Source organism: Microtus oregoni, unplaced genomic scaffold, assembly GCF_018167655.1.
Source record: "Microtus oregoni isolate MIOR12 unplaced genomic scaffold, Mior012 000014F_ref0000157, whole genome shotgun sequence".
NCBI lineage: Eukaryota > Metazoa > Chordata > Mammalia > Rodentia > Cricetidae > Microtus > Microtus oregoni.
The window spans coordinates 14,997,098-15,016,580 of NW_024543073.1; the positions used below are offsets into that span (position 1 = coordinate 14,997,098).

General features: G+C 45.2%; 1 protein-coding gene across 8 annotated transcripts; it reads left to right on the forward strand.

Moving 5' to 3' along the window:
- Positions 1-104: 104 nt before the first annotated feature.
- Positions 105-18,792, forward strand: Marveld2 (MARVEL domain containing 2). Of its 8 annotated transcripts, none has more exons than XM_041663785.1 (8): positions 257-481; positions 3,358-3,401; positions 4,913-6,064; positions 9,394-9,429; positions 15,068-15,213; positions 15,493-15,664; positions 17,226-17,276; positions 17,683-18,792. In XM_041663785.1, exons 3-8 carry the CDS (start codon positions 4,928-4,930, stop codon positions 17,803-17,805), a joined length of 1,665 nt encoding a protein of 554 aa, XP_041519719.1. In that variant the 5' UTR covers positions 257-481; positions 3,358-3,401; positions 4,913-4,927; the 3' UTR covers positions 17,806-18,792. The 8 variants fall into 8 exon arrangements, with proteins under 8 accessions (XP_041519716.1, XP_041519722.1, XP_041519719.1 ...); XM_041663786.1 differs by lacking the exons at positions 257-481; positions 3,358-3,401 and adding exons at positions 948-964; positions 1,192-1,290; XM_041663782.1 differs by lacking the exons at positions 257-481; positions 3,358-3,401 and adding an exon at positions 105-206.
- Positions 18,793-19,483: the final 691 nt, after the last annotated feature.

Below are 19,483 nucleotides of genomic sequence, written 5' to 3' on the forward strand. Positions count from 1 at the left end.
AGGTAGCGCCTTACACTGTACTAGTTTCCTGGCAGGATCTGGGCTGGCCAAGGGCTGGGTAGGGAACCTGCGCGGGTGAGGCCGGCAGGAGGGATCTGAACGGACGGGCGAGTGGGCGGGGCGCTGTGGCTCGACCACGCCTTAGGATCCCGATCCCAGTTTCGGTGCCCGCGGTGGGAGGCGCAGGAGGCCGTTCTTCCGGCCAGGTGAGTGAGTCCGCGATGGGACGCTGCGCCCGTGGGGTAAGGGGCTTTAACCCCCGCAGCCAGGCTGAAGCCCGAGCACGTGGGCGAGCCGGCTGGGGGCGGCGGGAGGCTTTCCCTGCAGCGACAGGTGCGGCCGGCTGGACCGCCTCCTTCCGGGCGCCGGGCGGCACCGCCCTCGCCACTTTCCCGGCTGTCCTGACCGGGACAACGGCCACCTTGGGGCGGAAGCCAGAGTGGATTTTCCAGAGAAGAAGGCGAAGTCGGGAGGCGCACCGGTGGGTACAGCAGTCGAACCCGGAGGCTGCATGGGAGAGCCCCGCAAGAACGCTGGTGATTGTCAGCGGCGGCTGCGGCTCTCTGCTCCCCACCCCAAATCCCGAGGCAGTCCACCTTCTGGAGGCGGCAAAACTGTAAGGGGCGGTTGTGCGTGTGTAAAGGTAATCAGGCTTGATTCCTGTGACGTGCAGGGAACCATTTTTCTGGCCAGGGCTGTGGCATTCCTAAGTCCCTGGCCCCAACCAAACAAAGACCTGCGATCTCAACGACCTGGATGGAGCCTAGGGGACTCTGGAGCAACCCGTAAGACGTCAGAAGTTTCTATATGTTTAAGATGTGGTAAAATACCACTGACCATTCCTTTCGACACATTTAAATTTGTTGTTGTTTATTTAAATGATAAAGTGATGTATTATTTCAAAGAGACGTTTTCCACAGGTGAAGATGAGCTGAACCCGTTACAGTGAGTCACACTTTTAACAGTGAGTTAAAGTAACCAGCAGGATGCCCTGTAAACCCTCTGTACCCTAGATACTTCAAACCTTGTTCAGTTTGTTGTTTGCTTCTACATTCTTTTGTTTTGTTTTGATTTTTTTTTTCTTTTGAGATAGGCTTCCTCTGTGGTTAACAGTGCTGGCTGTCCTGAAACTCGCTTTGTAGACAGGCTGGCCTCGAACTCACAGAGGTCCTTCTGCTTCTATCTCCAAAGTGCTGGGATTAAAAGTGTGTGCCACCAGTGGGCTTTGCTTCTACATTCTCAAGCATGTGTTGAATAGAAACTTAGGACAACAGAGAGAGAAAGACAAGGGTAAGTGCTGTTGTGCTGGCTGGTTTCATGTCAGCCTGACATAGGTTAGAGCCCCTGAGAAGAGGGAATCTCAGTTAAGAAACTGTCCCTGATAGGTTGGCCTGTGGGCAAGCCTCTGGTGCATTTTCTCGGTCAATGATTGATGTTGGAGGGCCCAGCTCACTATGGGTAGTGTCATCCCGGGCCGGGTAGTCCTGGACACTATAAGAAAGCAAACTAAGCAAGCCAAGAGGAGAAAGTCAGTAACCAGTACTTCTCCGTGGCTTCCGAGTTCCTGTCCTGACTTCCCTCGGCAATGGAGTGTGATCTGAGTGCTGCGACCTGTAATAAACCCTTTCCTCCCCCGGTTATGGTCATGGTGTTTATCACAGCAATAGAAACCCCAACTAAGGGCTGGAGACATGGCTCTGCTCCTCCGGAGATTCTGAGTTCAATTCCCAGCACCTACATGGTGGCTCATAAACATCTATAGTGGGACCCGATGCCCTTTTCTGGCCTGCAGGCATACATGCAGATAGTATACTCATACACATAAAATAAATATTCTTTAAAAAGAAAAGAAAGCAACTTTATCAAAATATGCCTAAGAAACTGAACAGAATCCTCAAAATAAGAAACACACATTTTAAAAGAAAAAAAAAAAGAAACCTCAACTAAGACAGCTGTCATTCAGAGAGCTTTTGGTTTGGTTTGCACACCTTGCTCGGTTATCAATATCAATACCCCAGTCTAGGAGTCCCTCATTGGAGGACCCTGAAATCCCTTCTGGGACTCCTCCTGCTGTGCTCCATCTATTCCATCTATCGGGTGAATTTTATGTGGGTGAGTGTTTTGTCTGCATATATGCCTGCGCCATATGTGTTCAGTGGCCTTGGAGGCTGAAGATCATGTTAGATCTGGTGGAACTGGAGTCACAATTGATCGTAAACCTCCTTGTAAGTGCTGGGAATTGAACCCAGGTCCTCTGGAAGAGCAGCCATTGTTTTTAACCACTGAGCCATTTCTCCAGACCCTCTGGCACTACTTCTATGTAATCTCTTCTGGCAGAGGAGGAATAGGACAGGGAAGGAGAAGTGAAATATAAATAGGATTGGTCTATGTTTAAAGTTTTCTGTAACTACATATTTTACGTCCCCTATGTCTAGAATGCAAGGCCTCACTGTGTCTGTGGCTAGCACCGGGATGCTTTGGATATTAGCAGCATCCTTATCTTAGCCTTCCCCTCTCGATGGTACTCTAAACATCCACAGAGATCCTACTAAAACAAGCCGGATCACACCACTCCTCAACTTCGAATCCTCTGGCTCATCACCCCTTAATAGCCAGTGGATTTAAGGTCTCTGGCGAATCGGTCAGTTTCCTCTGCCTCTGCCTTGCTGAGCTCTCTGATGTGGCATTTCCCTAGCATCTTGGGCAATCCCTAAGGGCGTTTGGGACTTTCTTTTTTTTTTTTTTTTTTTGGTTTTTCGAGACAGGGTTTCTCTGTAGCTTTGGAGCCTGTCCTGGAACTCCCTTGGTAGACCAGGCTGGCCTCGAACTCACAGAGATCCGCCTGTCTCTGCCTCCCAAGTGCTGGGATTACAGGCGTGCGCCACCACCGCCCGGGTGGGACTTTCACTGTAGCTGTCTCCTTTGCCTGGAGCGCTCCTTCCAGGCGTCTGCTTGGTTTCCCCTTCACCTTTATACTGTCACTTTCTCCATGGCTGTGCTAAAATGAAATCCTGCTGCCTGCAGTGCGCTCCCTACTCCCCTTTTAAAACGTTGATCCTGCACACCTAATCCCAGCACTCAGGAGGCAGAGATGCGAGGATCTCTGTGAGTTCAAGGCCAGCTTAGTCTACAGAGCGAGTTCCAGGACAGCTCCAAACCCTGCTCAAAAACACCAAACCAAACTGGGAAAAAACCCCAACTTTGATCCTTAGTGTTTTATGCATTTCACTTATCACCTGCTGCTCACAGTGGGATTTTAGTTCCACAAAAGTGGGAAAGTTAAATACAGCCTTAATGTGCCTGATTTATCAAGGTTTTCAGTCTTTGTTGACTAATGGGTCTCCTCCATTTTACCAGATAAAATAATGCCTTAGGATTTCCAAATGTCCAACACCTTAAAGGTGAGAGTACGTTTTTTTATTTTGACATAATTTCGAGTTTAGTATCACATGTCTAGTTGAATAAATGCCAATAAAAAAGCGTAAATGGGAAAAAGGGAGAAATTCAGTGTGCCTCAAACCTGGTAGTTCATCATCAGTAAGTGGATTTTTTTATTCTATACATATTTAGGTTATTGCTTTCATCAAAGAAGGCAACAGACTCAGTCAAAGTGCTTTCAATAATTTTTTCAGGTATATTAAGTTCCATGCTTTAGTTGTCCATGGCAACAGCAGATTGCCTTCAGCTGCTGTGGGAACAGTTATATTTATAGTTAGGGCTGCTGTTGTTTTACATTTCTGGGCCACCACGGATCTCAGCGTCTTTGCCTCTGAGAACTCAGTTTCTAAAGTCAAGTGCCAGCTGTAACTGTTGTGGGAGGGAGAGCAAACCCCTCAGCTAACCTTTTCACTGGTTTGCTGTTTTGTGTGTATGGGTGTTCTGCTTGCATGGATGTCAGTCCCCCAGAGGCCAGAAGAGGGCATCAGATCTCATTACAGATGGTTGTGAGCCACCATGTGGTTGCTGGGAATTGAACTCAGGACCTCTGGAAGAGCAGCCAGTGCTCTTAACCTCTGAGCCATCTCTCCAGCCCCTCAGCTAACTCTTTTGGTTAGAAAGGGAAAGGCCACACACTTGCTGTGTTTTAAGACCCCTTTAACGGCTCCTTGTTCCTCCCGAGGCAAATGTGCGCTCATGAAAATGAGGAGTATTTGCTGAGCCGTCAGACTGTGGTACACTCAGACTCTTCTTGTTGTTGTTTTGTTTTTTGAGACAGGATTTCTCTGTGCTACAGCCCTGGCTGTTCTGGAATTCTCTTTGTAGACCAGACTGTCCTCGAGCTCACAGAGATCCACCTGCCTCTGACTCCCAAGTACTGAGACTAAAGGTGTGCGCCACCACTGCCTGGCATACTCTGACTTAAATATTTGATTTAGATGTCTAAAGACAAGATTATACTTGGGAATATGTTAGTATTTTCTATTGCTCAAGTTTTTGTTTTGTTTTTATATTTTGTCCATAGGGTTCATACACAAATTAGACTTAAATGCTTTACTATATAAAATTCAAAACTAATATTTAAAATCTTTGTTGCACCAAAATGCAATGGTGTGCTATGCGGTAGTGGCGCAAACCTTTAATCCCAGCAGTTGGGAGGCAGAGGCAGGCGGATCTCTGTGAGTTCGAGACCAGCCTGGTCTACAGAGCTAGTTCCAGGACAGGCTCCAAAACCACAGAGAAACCCTGTCTAGGAAAAAAAAATGCAATTGCATAGAATACTTAAATATATTTCTGGATAATCTAATTGTTACATATGTTTAAAATGTGTTTATCATTTTATATACAATAATACTTGGATATAATTATGTCTGCCACCTGAATCATTTTTGTAACTAAGTGACTTATAAAATAATTGGATTTTATTTATGGAGGATTAAATAACTAGACATTCTAACTTTAATCTTGTCCACAGGTGTGAAAACCCCAAATGTCGTCAAGTGATGGAAGGTCCAGGATTCGGGACAGGGGCTACAGTGAGGTTCCAGGGGACATTCCTGGTCCAGATGGTACCATAAGAACCCTCCAGTCCCTTCAGAGCAGTGAGCTGGCTCTGAGCGCAGATCCTTTGCCGCCTCCCCCTCTCCCATTACAGCCACCATTCGGCCCGAGCTTCTCCTCAAGTGACACAGAGGAACCAGCCGTAGCACCAGACCTCAAGCCGGTAAGGCGCTTTGTCCCCGACTCCTGGAAGAACTTCTTCAGAGGAAAGAAAAAGGATCCAGAATGGGATAAGCCGGTGTCTGATATCAGATACATCTCGGATGGTGTGGAGTGCTCACCTCCGGCCTCTCCAGGGAGACCGAACCACTTCCCACCCAGTTCTTACAAAGATCCTTCTGGAGGGTCGGAAGGTGCCTTCAGCTCCCAGCGCGGGGCAGATGCCATGTTTCCCCAGGACCCCTACGCATCCCTAGACCGGCGCACACAGACGGCCCGGACCTACAGCGAGAAGGTGGAGGAGTACAATCTGCGATATGCCTACATGAAGTCGTGGGCAGGCCTGCTGAGAATTCTGGGTGTGGCCGAACTGCTTCTGGGGGCTGGCGTCTTCGCCTGTGTCACGGCTTACATCCACAAGGACAACGAGTGGTACAACTTGTTTGGGTATACACAGCCCTATGGCACAGCGGGTCTGGGCGGCACCTATGGGGGTTATTACTACAGTGGCCCCAAGACCCCTTTCGTACTCGTGGTGGCTGGGTTGGCTTGGATCGCCACTATTATTATTCTGGTGCTGGGCATGTCCATGTACTACCGCACCATTCTTTTGGACTCTAACTGGTGGCCCCTGACGGAGTTTGGCGTGAACGTCGCCTTGTTTATCCTGTACATGGCCGCAGCCGTCGTCTATGTGAATGACACCAACCGAGGCGGCCTGTGCTATTATCCATTATTTAACACGCCGATGAATGCAGTGTTCTGCCGGGTAGAAGGAGGTCAGATCGCAGCAATGATCTTCCTGTTTGTCACCATGATAGTGTACCTCCTCAGCGCCCTGGTCTGTCTAAAGCTCTGGAGGCACGAGGCAGCCCGGAGGCACCGGGAATTCATGGAGCAGCAGGAGGTAGGTGACTTTCTCAAGACCTTTGTTCTACTTTGCTTTGTTTTTCTGTTGCTGCCAAAATCACAGCATCCTTGTCAAGGTCTTTCTGGATCTGGATCTGGATTTAATTGAGCTGGATTTTAAGAGTCTTGCTTTGACTGGGATAACCCACAGTTATTGCACGCGCGCGCACACACACACACACGCATGCACGCATGCATGCACGCACGCACGCATGCATGCACGCACACGAGGGTATGGCTAAGGCGAACGGTGGCTTAACCTTAACCCCTGCTGTTGGGAAGTTAAAACAGGACAATTCTGAATTCAAGTCTAGCCTGGGCCACGTAGTTTGAGGCTTGCCTGAGCTCCTTTTCAACCCCCTGTCTCACAAAGGAAAAACAGAAAAGCATACGGTGACTTTGTTTGCCTTAAACACAAACATTGAATAACTAAGTTGTGGTAAACATAGAGGTCACCTACTGGCTTGTGATGGTTCATCATTATTTTGGAAAGGTCTGTATTCCAAAATAAGAAAGTACCACATTTATTTTTCTCTCTTGGATTTTACTTATTAAAAATAACAATAAAAATAATAAGTAATGAGATTAATATAAAGGAAAAAGTGATGGTGCTATGTAATGGATAAGATCATGTAAAAAGTCTCATTTGAAAGTATTTGAGTTTGACAGTAGCAAGCATTAGGTTTGCTGTGCTACTTCCGGTCTGCCCTGAGATATGTTGATGTTTTACACTTTCCAGTAGGTGCCGTGGAATCTCCTATTCCTCTGAAAATTAGTTTGCCTTAAATTTGTCCCTAATTAAGTTGACCTTAAGTAAGCATTTCCGTTCCTGCTTTCCCCAAGGCTTCCTAGATTCTATATAATTGCACATGTAAAAATAAAGATTAAACCCCCGTCCCTTTAAGAGCACATTTTATGAATGTGATACATGTTTGTTTATTTGAGACGTGGTCTCACTGTGTGGTCCCAGCTGGCCTGGAACTCATTATATAGACCAGGACTTCACAGAGATCGGCCTGTCTCCGCCTCTGCTGGAATCAAAGGTGTGCTCCACCACGCCCTGCAAATGATTTTTATAACACTTATATGGTAATCAAGAAACTTTGAATGGTCTAGTGTGAATCTGTGAAAGTACTTCTATTGTTACAGTTACTTCGAAAAATGTTCCTCAGCTGGTGAGGGGGTTGGCACACTTGGGAGGCAGAGGCAGGTGGATCTCTGTGAGTTCGAGGCCAACCTGGTCTAAAAGAGCTAGTTCCAGTACAGGCTCCAAAGCCTCAGAGAAACCCTATCTTGAAACTCCACCCCCGCCCCCCCCCCAAGGAAGGAAGGAAGGAAGGAAGGTGACTCAGCCCTTCATGAGTATTTTTTTCTTTTTTTCCTTTTCTTCCATTTATTTATTTATTTGTTGTTGTTGCTGTTGTTGTAAGACAGGATTTCTCTGTTTAGCGCTTCTGACTGCCCTGGAACTCGCTCTGTAGACCAGGCTGGCCCAAACTCAGAGAGCTCTGCCTGCCTCTGCCTTCCTAGTACTGGGGTTAAGGTTTGTGTCACCAGTGCCTGGCCTGGTGTTGCTCAAGTTTAAGTCTCTATGTATAAATTGAGGAATTTTAAGAGTTTTCTTTTGGTTTTGGAACAGGATTTTACTATACAGCTATGGCTGGCCTGACACTGTGTATCAACACCTTGCTCAGCCTCTGAGGTGCTGGTGTTACAGGGGTGCGCCTGTGCCCCCCTCCTAAGAACTTTTAATTGTAATGTGTGGGATTCAAAACAGGAAGACTTAGACTCCTCCTCATAAGTTTTTGCTAGCTTAATATTCATTTTTAATTATTTAAATTTCATAAGTCTACTACATTAATATAATTATTATTAGCATAATGTTTTTCCTTCAATAAAAATGTATTTTGTGGTGGTGGCACACGCCTTTTCCCAGCACTTGGGAGGCAGAGGCAGGTTGATCTCTGAGTTTAGGCTAGCTTGATCTTTAGAATGAGTTCCAGGACAGTAGGGTTACAGAAAAACCCTGTCTTTTTTTTTTTTTTTTTTTGGTTTTTTGAGACAGGGTTTCTCTGTAGCTTTGGAACCTGTCCTTGAACTAGCTCTTGTAAACCAGGCTGGCCTCGAACTCACAGAGATCCTCCTGCCTCTGCCTCCCAGAGAGTTAGAATTTCAGGCATAAGCTAGTGTGTTCATCTTAAAAACTTTATGTAAGATTTTTTTTTACAATATTTGATTAAGCTTGAATTATTGAAGGTGATATTACAGCCTTTGGCGGTTTTTCTTCTATTAATTTTATAAAGTGACTGTATCAACTTTTTAATTATCCAAAGTGCTGGACATGGTAAGTCACATCTGTAATCCCAGCACTTGGGGCAGAAGCAAAAAGACGGCCACAAGATTAAGGCCAGCCTAATCATGTTGTGAGTTCTAGGCTAGGCTAGCCTAGGCTACTAGGCTACATAACAAGATCATATCTCATAAACAAAACAAAACAAAATAACAATTTAATCACCCAAGATAAAGTAACCAGGAATAAATAAAATCTAGGTAATTCAAGCAACCTACCTAATAGTAACCACCATTCCCACATCTCCAAATCCTCCCGGCTTACAGGGAAACACAGTCACCTGAAGTCCTCTGGTTCCCTACTGGTCCATAGGCGAACAAGTATGGAGAACAGACGTCAAGAAGAGAGTCAGCTTCCAGACATTGAGATTGGGCTAGAAGTGCACATGTTTGGAAACATTTGGAAATCAGCTTCTAGGGCTGGAGAGATGGCTTAGTAGTTAAGAGCGCTGACTGCTTTTCCAGGGGTCTTGAGTTCAATTCCCAGCAACCACATGGTGCTCACAACTATCTATAATCAGATCTGGTGTCCTCTTCTGGCCTGCAGGCAGGACACTGTATACATAAATAAATAAATCTTTAAAAAAAAAGAAAATTAGGCTGGGCGGTGGTGGCGCACGCCTTTAATCCCAGCACTCGGGAGGCAGAGGCAGGCAGATCTCTTTGAGTTCGAGACCAGCGTGGTCTACAAGAGCTAGTTCCAGGACAGGCTCCAAAGCCACAGAGAAACCCTGTCTCGAAAAACCAAAAAAAAAAAAGAAAAGAAAAGAAAATTAGCTTCTATGTTTTACGCATGCGTGTATGTATGTGTGTGATGTACACTTGCATGTGGGGGCCAGAAGAGGGCATGGGATCCCCAGATGCTGAATTTACAGGCAGTTGTGAGCCTCTGCCAGAGCAGTAAGCACTCCAGACTGTTGGGCTATCTCTTCAGCCTCTTGAGAAATCATTTTAACTCTTTTGTTGTTGTTGTTTCAGATAAATGACCCGTCATTGTCATCAAAAAGGAGAATGGTAAGAGCAACATTAAGTTATCCCGTATCTGTAGATTTGCTAAACATTTATCTCTTGTGTATATTTGTTGACAATAGACTCATTCATGCGTGAAACTATGCTGCCAAGCTCGCATGAAGACTTTTGGCTTTTTTCTACACTGTAAGGACCAGATTAGGCAGTTCTCCCTCAATTCCCTTTTCATTTTATTACACGAACTTTTTGTAATGAGTATGCTGGGTCTTCCTTGTATGTGTGTTTATTTGCTGTGAGTTCTTGCTGTGTGGCCCAGGCTGGCCTTTTAATGCATGCTGCCTGCGCCTGCTTCTGCCTCCTGTGCTGTGGGACTCTTGGTTTACTAACTATGCCTGGCTAATTTTCTTCGGTGGAAATCATTCTTCCTGAGCCTGGGGTACAGCTCAGTTGGTAGACTGCTTGCCTAGCATGTATGAAGCCCTGGATTCTCCCCCCCACCCCCCCAGCACTGAACAAACTGAGCACCCTGGCCCAGGGCTGTAATCCTAGTTTGCAGGAGAATCAGAAATTCAAGGTCATTGTCTCAGTTAGAGTTTCTATTGCTGTGATAAAACACCTGCACCATAAGCAACTTGGGCGCACATCAGCCCGTCCTTGAAGGGAAAAGTCAGGACAGAAACTCAGGCACGGCAGTGTACACATATACACACACATTTGACATGGGAAATCTATCTTATAATGCTAGCACTCGTTAACAGATAATGTCAAGACCTAGTATCAAAATTATGCAGAATGCTAACATTTGGAAGCATATTCACAATATCCTAAGTATTTGGAATAAAGGTCAGTGGTAGAATGCTTACCTGCCTGGTGTGTTTGAGGCCCTGAGTTTAATCCCCATCCCTGAAATCCTTCCATTTATTCATCTGCCCATCCCGCCATCCATCATCTTTGGGGACATTTAAAGGTGCGTCCACTTTGCAATTGCTTACTTCCCGGTGCCAGGATGGACAGGGTCACCTCACTGGGCTGCAGTATAGCAGTGATGTGTGTTCTTGTCCTGGGTAGAATTGTCTGGACTTTGTGGTCATTCCCACTGAAGGCAGTGGGATTTACCAATGGACTTCAGTGCAGAACAGAGTCAACCTAAAAAGCCAGGAAGATGCAAGGGAAAGCAGCCCTCAGTGTCCAGTAGTCGGGTCCCCGCTGGATGGAATGTACAGGTGGGACAGGGCTTTTAAGATCTGCCAGAGAGTTCTGGGACTTCTCTTTCAGTCTGCCTAGGGCCGGACAGCGTGTCCAGTTTTCCTGGTCCTCGATACTGAGAGGCCCTGGAATAGTTAGGAATCATGGTAGAATGTCCATTCTGTTGTTGTTGTTGGTTGTTTGTTTTTTTCTTCTGAGACAGGGTTTCTCTGTATAGCCCTGGCTATCCTGGAACTTGCTCTGTAGACCAGACTGGCCTCTAACTCCCGCCTGCCTCTGCCTCCCAAGTGCTGGGCCTAAAGGTCTGCATCACTATCCAGCCAAAACACATCCCTTTAAAGACCTCTCGAGAGATGGAATCCAGAAATAGCTTAGGGGTATTTCAAGAGGGACTCCCATTAATCAGCTGGACTTAGCCAATTCGAGATAGAAAGTTCTAGAACCTGGATTTCCATGGGTGTGATTTATTTCACCTGCCTTCCCCTGGATCCTATGAGGGACGGTTTGGGAAAGAGAGTGACTGACACCTTGATGAACTTTACAATTAGGCTGCTCTGAATCAGGGCTCTGGGGCAGCTTCCTTCTTGCTCTTTGATCCTGAGAAAATTACTTATCTTCTCTGAACTTGATGTTTCCTGTCCACCATTTGGGCTGAAGAGTAGGCTGAACCTTATTGTTTATATTATATTATATTTTATTTTTGGTTTTTTGAGACAGGGTTTCTCGTTTTGGGTTTTTTTTTTCTCTCTGCATTTTTCTCTGCTTCCCTCCCTGCCTCTCCCCTACCCCCTTCAACCCTCCCCCAAGGTCCCCATGCTCCCAATTTACTCAGGAGATCTTGTCTTTTTCTACTTTCTACTTCCCATGTAGATTAGATCTATGCAAGTCTCTCTTAGTGTCCTCGTTGTTGTCTAAGTTCTCTGGGATTGTGGTTTGTATGCTGGTTTTATTTGCTTTATGTTTAAAAACCACCTATGAGTGACTACATGTGATAACTGTCTTTCTGTGTCTAGGTTACCTCACTCAAAATGATGTTTTCTAGCTCCATCCATTTTCCTGCAAAATTCAAACTGTCATTATTTTTTTCTGCTGTGTAGTACTCCATTGTGTAAATGTACCACATTTTTTTATCCGTTCTTTGGTTGAGCTGCATTTAGGTTGTTCCCAGGTTCTGGCTATGACAAACAAAGCTGCTATGAACATAGTTGAGAATGTCCTTGTGACACGATTGAGCATCCTTTAGATATATACCCAACAGTGGTATTACTGGGTCTTGAGGAAGGTTGTTTCCTAATTTTCTGAGAAATCGCCACACTGCCATCCAAAGGGGCTGTATCAGCTTGCGTTCCCACCAGCAATGCAGGAGTGTTCCCTTTTCCCCACAACCTCTCCAGCATAAGCTGTCATCAATGTTTTTGATCTTGGCCATTCTTACAAGTGTAAGAATGGAATTTCAGAGTTGTTTTGATTTGCATTTCTCTGATGACTAAGTATGTTGAACATTTCCTTAAGTGTCTTTCAGCCATTTTTTTTTAAAGATTTATTTATTTATTATGTATACAACATTCCTTCCATGTATGTTTGTATGCCAGAAGAGGGCACCAGATCTCATTATAGATGGTTGTGAGCCACCATGTAGTTGCTGGGAATTGAACTCAGGACCTTTGGAAGAGCAATCAGTGCTTTTAACCTCTGAGCCATCTCTCCAGCCCCCTCTTTCAGCCATTTTAGATTCCTCTGTTGAGAGTTCTCTGTTTAGGTCTGTACTCCATTTTTTTTTTATTGGATTATGTGTTCTTTTGGTGTCTAATTTCTTGAGTTCTTTGTATATTTTGGAGATCAGACCTCTGTCTGATGTGGAGTTAGTGAAGATCTTTTCCCATTCTGTAGGCTGTCATTTTGTCCTGTTGACCGTGTCCTTTGCTTTACAGAAGATTTTCAGTTTCAGGAGGTCCCATTTATTAATTGTTTCTCTCAGTGTCTGTGCTGCTGGGGTTATATTTAGGAAGTGGTCTCCTATGCCAATGCGTTCAAGTGTACTTCCCACTTTCTCTTCTATAAGGTTCAATGTGGCTGGCTTTATGTTGAGGTCTTTGATCCATTTGGACTTGAGTTTTGTGCATGGTGATAGATATGGGTCTATTTTCATTCTTCTACATGTTGATATCCAGTTAAGCCAGCACCACTTGTTAAATATGCTTTCTTTTTTCCGTTTGATATTTTTTGCTTCTTTGTTAAAAATCAGGTGTTTGAAGATGTGTGGATTAATATCTACATCTTCTGTTCAGTTCCATTGGTCCTCCTGTCTGTTCTTATGCCAATACCAGGCTGTTTTCAGTACTGTAGCTCTGTAGTAGAGTTTGAAGTCAGGGATTGTAATGCCTCCAGAAGTTCTTTTATTGTACAGGATTGTTTTGGCTATCCTGGGGTTTTTTGCTTTTCCATATGAAGTTGAGTACCGTTCTTTTGAGGTATTTGAAGAAATTTTTTTGGGATTTTGATGGGCATTGCGTTGAATCTGTAGATTGCTTTTGGAAAGATTTCCTAAACAGGCTTTCTCTGTAGCTTTGGAGCCTGTCCTGAAACTTGCTCTGTAGACCAGGTTGGCCTCGAACTCACAGAGATCCACTCGGGAGGCAGAGACAGACACACACACTGAAAATGGCGTGGATGTTTGAAGCCTCAAAGCCCACCCCAGTGACACACCTCCTCCAGTAATTTCTTTCCAAGCAGTTCCACCAACTGGGGATCAGGTATTCAAACAGATGAGCCATGGGGCCATTGTCATGCAGACGACATCAGTAAGACACCTTGCTTCTGTTCCTTATTCTGTCCCCTCTTGTTTCTCTGGAGTCCCTGAGGCTTTTGGTGTGATCTTCTCCCATCAGGCTTGTGGGCTTGGAGCTTCTCCTTTCCTGGTTCCTTTTCTTGGGCTGGTTAACAGCCTCCACTAGCTCAGGCCTGTGCCATTCGGTGAGGTAAGAGCTTGTGGCTTTGACAGTGAGCTAAAGTTAAACCAAACCTTAAAACCAGTCCGGAAACAGGGAGGTGTGAAGACAAAGGACTTTTCAAAGCTGCCAAAGCAATGGAGGGCAAGGCTTCAGAATTCTTCATTGCGTGTTTGCACTCTTTTGTTGGTTTTTGTTTTGTTTGTATTATGTAGAGAAGAAAGGAGTTTCTGCATCGGGGCCTCGTTTTCCTGCAGCTGTGGCTGGCACTGCTTGCCTTATTCGTCAGGCTTGTTTCCAGTATGCGCCTGGAACTTCAGGGCGCTTTAGCATGTGAACAATATACATTTAATCAAATAGGTTTTCTGCATCTTTTTCATATAAAGTGTCAGGGAATCTTGGGTTAGGGTACAGTGGTGGAACACAGCTAGCCTGGCATGCTCAAAACCTCTGGGGTCAGTCTCTAGCATCACAAAAATCAAACACTTGCAGAATTTAGTTGGGGTTTTTCTGATTGTAACCCACCAGCAGGTCAGTTAGTCTAGGGTTGTAACCCGCCTGGCAGGTCAGTTATTCCAGGGTCCCGAAGAGGCGCTTTCTGAAAAGATGTGGGCTGGAAAGAGGAACGAGGCTGAGCAAGATCTGTTGTCACAACCATTAGCATAATGGTTGTGGCTTCTATAGCCCCTGGATGAGGAATTTGGGTTGGGATGGGGGGCAGGGGCATGGCAAGGGCAGGAAGGGATCTTGCAGCAATGGTCACAAGTCGACACTTGGTCATGAGTCAGTCATGAGGTCACGAGTCGACACACCTAGTGTTCTGTATGCAAGTGGAATCGTTCCTTTTGTGATTCCAACCACAAACAGTTCTCTAGATAGTTGGAATGTGGGGCAGGTTCTGCTAACAGACAGCTCTCAAGATAGCTGGATGTGGGGTGGGCTCTGCCAACAAACAGTTCTCAATACAGTTGGGGTGTGGGGCTCTGTGCAAACATCCCCAGGACAATGGTCTCTGCAATACTTTTTGGGGAAATGGCTCCTGACGTCCAATTAGTTTCTGTGTGACCTTGGAGGGTTCACTTAGCCTTATGCATCAGACCCTTCTTGCATCTACCAGCCTTGGGTGTTCTGGGTGCAGTGCTGTTAAATGCTGAGCTACCTTTGACTGCATGTTCTAGAAGATTCCTCTGCATCTTCCACTCAAGTGTCCCGTCTGCTGGCTTTGTTAGAAACCTCTCCCAGTCCTTCGCAGCCATTTTTCTTCTTTCCTGAACATGTAATATTTTTACTGCTTTGTAATATGCTGATTAGGAGCAGGAGGTGCCGGCCTCTCCCCGCTGCTGTTTCCAGACGTGACTCTGTTCAGCTGTTGCGTTGAGACCATCGCTGTGTGTTTAAGACACGGAACTCTCAACAGCTGTTTTTTTCACGTTTCGTCTTCCTACTCCCGCTTCGTTCTCTCCCAGTAACTTGGGTGGACTCTTTCCCTGTTCCCTCGTACAGTCGATTCTTTATCTCTTTCCCTGCAGTGCGAAGTGGCCACCAGTGACGGGCAGAGAGACCAAGAAGTTAATTTCAAAGAGTCGAGAACAGTGAAAACGACCCCTGAGCTTCAAAGCGGGCACATCCCTCCGGGCTACATTCCCAAGCCCATCGTGATGCCTGACTATGTGGCGTGAGTCCATCTCGGTTTTTCTAGCATCTTCTAGTTTGTCATCAAGCCAGCACTGTGTTTAAAGTCATTTATGTGAGCGGTCGTTTGTTATCCAGGGTAAGGTTGGAAAATAAGAAAGGTCCGCCAGGCCTGGGCACTGAGTGAGCTGACCTGTTTCAGCTATTCAGCTTGCGTTTCCCACTCTGTGGATAGAACCCAGGGTCTTGAGCCTGCTAGGGAAGTGCCACCACAGACCTCCTGCAGGGTAAAGTTGTCACCCAGATTTGTGATTTTCCTCAGAAAATATCCTGTGATTCGGACGGATGACGATCGAGAACGTTACAAAGCTGTGTTCCAAGACCAGTTCTCAGAGTATAAAGAGCTGTCTGCGGAAGTGCAGGCCATCCTGAGGAAGTTCGAGGAGCTGGATGCGGTGATGAGCAGACTGCCACGTCATGCTGAGAACCCCCAGGTCAGTGGCCACCCCTGCTGAGAGGAGACTGCCACGGGTTGGGAGTCCCAAAGGCCTGTCTGCTGTCTGTCAAAGTGTTTGAGACCTCAAGGTCACTAGGCAGCGGTTCCATTCCTGTCAGTAGAGCACTGTGTGCAGAGCATTAGGTTTGATCCCAGCGCTACCAAGAAAAGGGAGAAAGAGAGCTGAACAAATTTTATAACTTAATGTCTTTTACCATTGCTGCCTTCTTTTTCTTTTTTCTTGTTATTTTGTTTTGTTTTCTGAGACAGGGTTTCTCTGTAGCTTTGGTTCCTGTCCTGGAACTAGCTCTTGTAGACCAGGCTGGCCTTGAACTCACAGAGATCCGCTACTAGGACTACAGAACTAGTTCCAGGATAACCAGGACTATACAGAGAAAAGCTGTCTTGAACCCCCCCCCCAAAAAAAAAGATAAAGGATGGTCAGGCATGGGTGGCGCACACCTTTAATCTCAGCACTCAAGAGACAGAGGCAGGCAGATCTCTGTGAATTCAAGTCAGCCTGATCTACAGAGAGTTCCAGGCCCATGAGGACTGCACAATGAGACCCTGTCTGTGTCCTGTAAGCAGGAGAATCCAGCAAACACTGAACTAGTGGGTCAGGCACTACCATTTGGAAAATACTCAAGGCCAACGGGCCCAAAAGAGTAACCAAGTTTAGAGGTCTTCAGAAGGTGTTGGCCAAGTCTGCAGGCCCGGCTGCTTGGGAACTGAGCAAGAGAAGCTCCTGAACCCAGGAGTTCTAGGCCTGGGGAATGTTGTGAGATCTTGTCTCAAAAGAAGTTGTGTAGAAAAAGAAGTCATGTAGGAAAAACAAGGCATTCATGGAGAAATGGAAATATTTCTGTAGTCCTCTGTCTCACTTATATAATATATAAATTATATTTATATATAACACTTATATTTAATTATATAGTATTATATTTATGTTTAGTATAAAATGTATAATAAAATTAGAAGGGACCTTCTACTAGCTCTTCTCAGGAGTCGAACAGTCCCGGCCTCTTCCTCGAACACACCTGACTCACAAGGAGAGCTGTCCGGGGAGGATGAAGATGAGGGAAAGGACCAGTGTGGTGGTTTTTATTTATCTCTCAATCAGGATCATTGCGAATAAGTGAACCTCCTGACAAGCATTTGAAGGTTATGGATATTGTTTGTGGTGGGAGAAGAATTTTAGGACAGACGGTTCACCCAGCGTCACAGGGCTGCTTGTAACACTTGGCGGAGAGCAGTGCCTGGCAGGGAGTTAGTTGCAAATGTTTATCAATGAATTATATTTTTGTGTAGCTATTTTCATTCTAGCTTTGTGCAAAGAACAGGAAGGTGTGTTTTTGAGGCAGGGTCCCCCTCTGTAGCCCAGACTGACTTTGAATTCAGAGTGGTGTCCGACGTCTGCCCCCAAGTGCCAACATTGCAGGCATGTGACACCGCGCTTGGCAAAAAATAGTTTTTTTGTTCTAATTCCCAGTGTGCTTTGAGACATGAATTGAGTAATTGCGTGTTTTAACTAAAATAAGATAAAAATATATTATTTTTAGGAACACGAGAGAATTTCAAGAATCCATGAAGAGTTTAGGAAGAAAAAGAATGTGAGTAGGATCAGTTGTCTGTGTCTGTGTCCTTGTCTCGGTGCGTTGGTGATAACTGACAGCCCTCCAGTTTCTCTTAAGCTCAATTATGAAATGTCTCTCATGAAGTCTCTATTGACTTGTGAGATGCTGCAAAGGGCGGAGTTGGGAAAAAATCCGGGAGGGACCTTTATTCATTATTTCCCACACTTGTTCTTCACATATATTGACTACTAAAGGTTCCTTTCTACTCTCCAGTTCCCCTCAGTTTTTCTGTGACCCTAAAGCACAGGCTGTCTTGTGTTGACAGAGAGCATGAGTGTTCTAATTATCAGATCGTATCTGCCGCTAACTCCGCTGCTTTCTGTGTGAGGACGTGTCTGTCAGTCACCGAGGAAAGCTGAATTAATAACTGTTTCTTTCGTAGGACCCTTCATTTCTGGAAAAGAAGGAGCGTTGTGATTACCTCAAGAACAAACTTTCTCACATAAAGCAAAGAATTCAAGAGTATGATAAAGTAATGAACTGGGATACGCAAGGATATTCTTAGCCCGTTTGAAGCTGTTCTTATAGTCAACCGTTTCTTCACTGCCTTTATATGCTGGTCTCATGGGTGAGAATCTGGCTCTTCCAGGTCAGCTTCTGCTAGGTTTAACATCCGAGGTTAAACGCTGTGATCTTACTCAAACATTTCAAACCCACCTAGAGCCTTTCCTGAGACTGGAGAGACGGTATATTCCTCTGATTCCAGTTTAAGATGCTGGGTTGATAGAGCAGCTGCCCAGCCTGTGTGAAGGTTCAGTCCCAGCACTGAGTAAACAGTGCATTCTGTTTAATGCCTGGGAGGCAGGAAGATAAGGAGTTCAAAGTCAACCTTTGTGCAGTGAGTTCAAAGCCAGCCTGGACTGTGTGAAGTCCTATCTTGAAAAATGAAAATAAATTTAAAAAAAATTAAGATGGAGAAGAAAAGCACTACTTCTGGTTTCTTTCTATTCAGCAGGATCTAGCCAATTATTTCCCTGATAGAATTATGGTTTCTGCCTCATATAGCTTCCATTCAGATAATTGATTAATGTCCAAAGGATTTTACATAGTGGAGAAACCAGAGTAACACATGGAACAGGCAGAGGCCCAGAAAGTTCCAGCTTCTAAATGACCTAACTTGTCTTTCTGAGTGACGGGCACTACATCTGCATATTCAAATAAGTAAATAAATAAGACGATAAAATGTGGTGGTGTGTGCACACTGTCCTAGCACTCAGCAGCTGAGGCAGAAGGATGCCAAGATCAAAGCCAGCTTGGGCTACAAAGCAAGACCCTGTTGTTTTGTTTTGTTTTTAAATGTGAGATATTCTCATTTTGTACATTTAAAAATATCTAGCTTAACATTAAAATTAAATGTTAAGGACATTTAACTTTATGAAACTTTATTTTACTGTATTATAAATGTTAATCTTTTAAGACTGATGCTGTAGAACCGATTCTTTTTTAATGTTATATCAATGCATAGATGCATTAAAATGTCAATTACCTGCTATTTTGTGTGTGTTCCTTGTTGCTTTTCAAACGTTCCTGTGTTCACCAAGAATGTTCTTTTTTTTTTTTTTTTTTTTTTTTTTTGGTTTTTCGAGACAGGGTTTCTCTGTAGCTTTGGAGCCTGTCCCGGAACTAGCTCTTGTAGACTTGTAGAGAGGCTGGCCTCGAACTCCCAGAGATCCGCCTACCTCTGCCTCCCGAGTGCTGGGATTAAAGGCGTGCGCCACCACCACCTGGCAAGAATGTTCTTGAAAGTACTTTCCTTAATAAGAACATAAACTGGAGGGCTGGAGAGACAGCTCAGTGGTTAAGAGCTCACATTGCTCTTGCAAGGGACCTGTGACCTCTTCTCAGTACCCACATCGGGTTGCTGACAGTCACCTGTCCCTGCCACCTTTGCCTCCCCTGGCACCACACAAACCCACACAGACACACTCATACGTCTTACATGTAATTAAAAGATAATAAAAAACAAATCTTTTGTTCTTGTTTCCAAGACAGGGATACTCTGTGTAGCCCTGGCTGTCCTGAAACTCACTCTGTAGACAGGCTGGCCTCGAACTCAAAGACCTGCCTGCCTCTGCCTCCTGAGTGCTGGGATTAATGGCTTGGGCTACCACCGCCCGGCTAATAATTATTTTCTTAAAAAGAAAGAAACTGGAAAGTCATGAATACCTATAGGTCACAATGCT

Bases quoted from the DNA above. Each gene is read 5' to 3' on its own strand.
- Marveld2 (XM_041663782.1), top strand. From the start codon at position 4,928: ATGTCGTCAAGTGATGGAAGGTCCAGGATTCGGGACAGGGGCTACAGT. The intron at 9,430-15,067 runs GTAAGAGCAACA...CTTTCCCTGCAG, and splicing joins TGTCATCAAAAAGGAGAATG to TGCGAAGTGGCCACCAGTGA. The intron at 15,665-17,225 runs GTCAGTGGCCAC...TATTATTTTTAG, and splicing joins GTCATGCTGAGAACCCCCAG to GAACACGAGAGAATTTCAAG.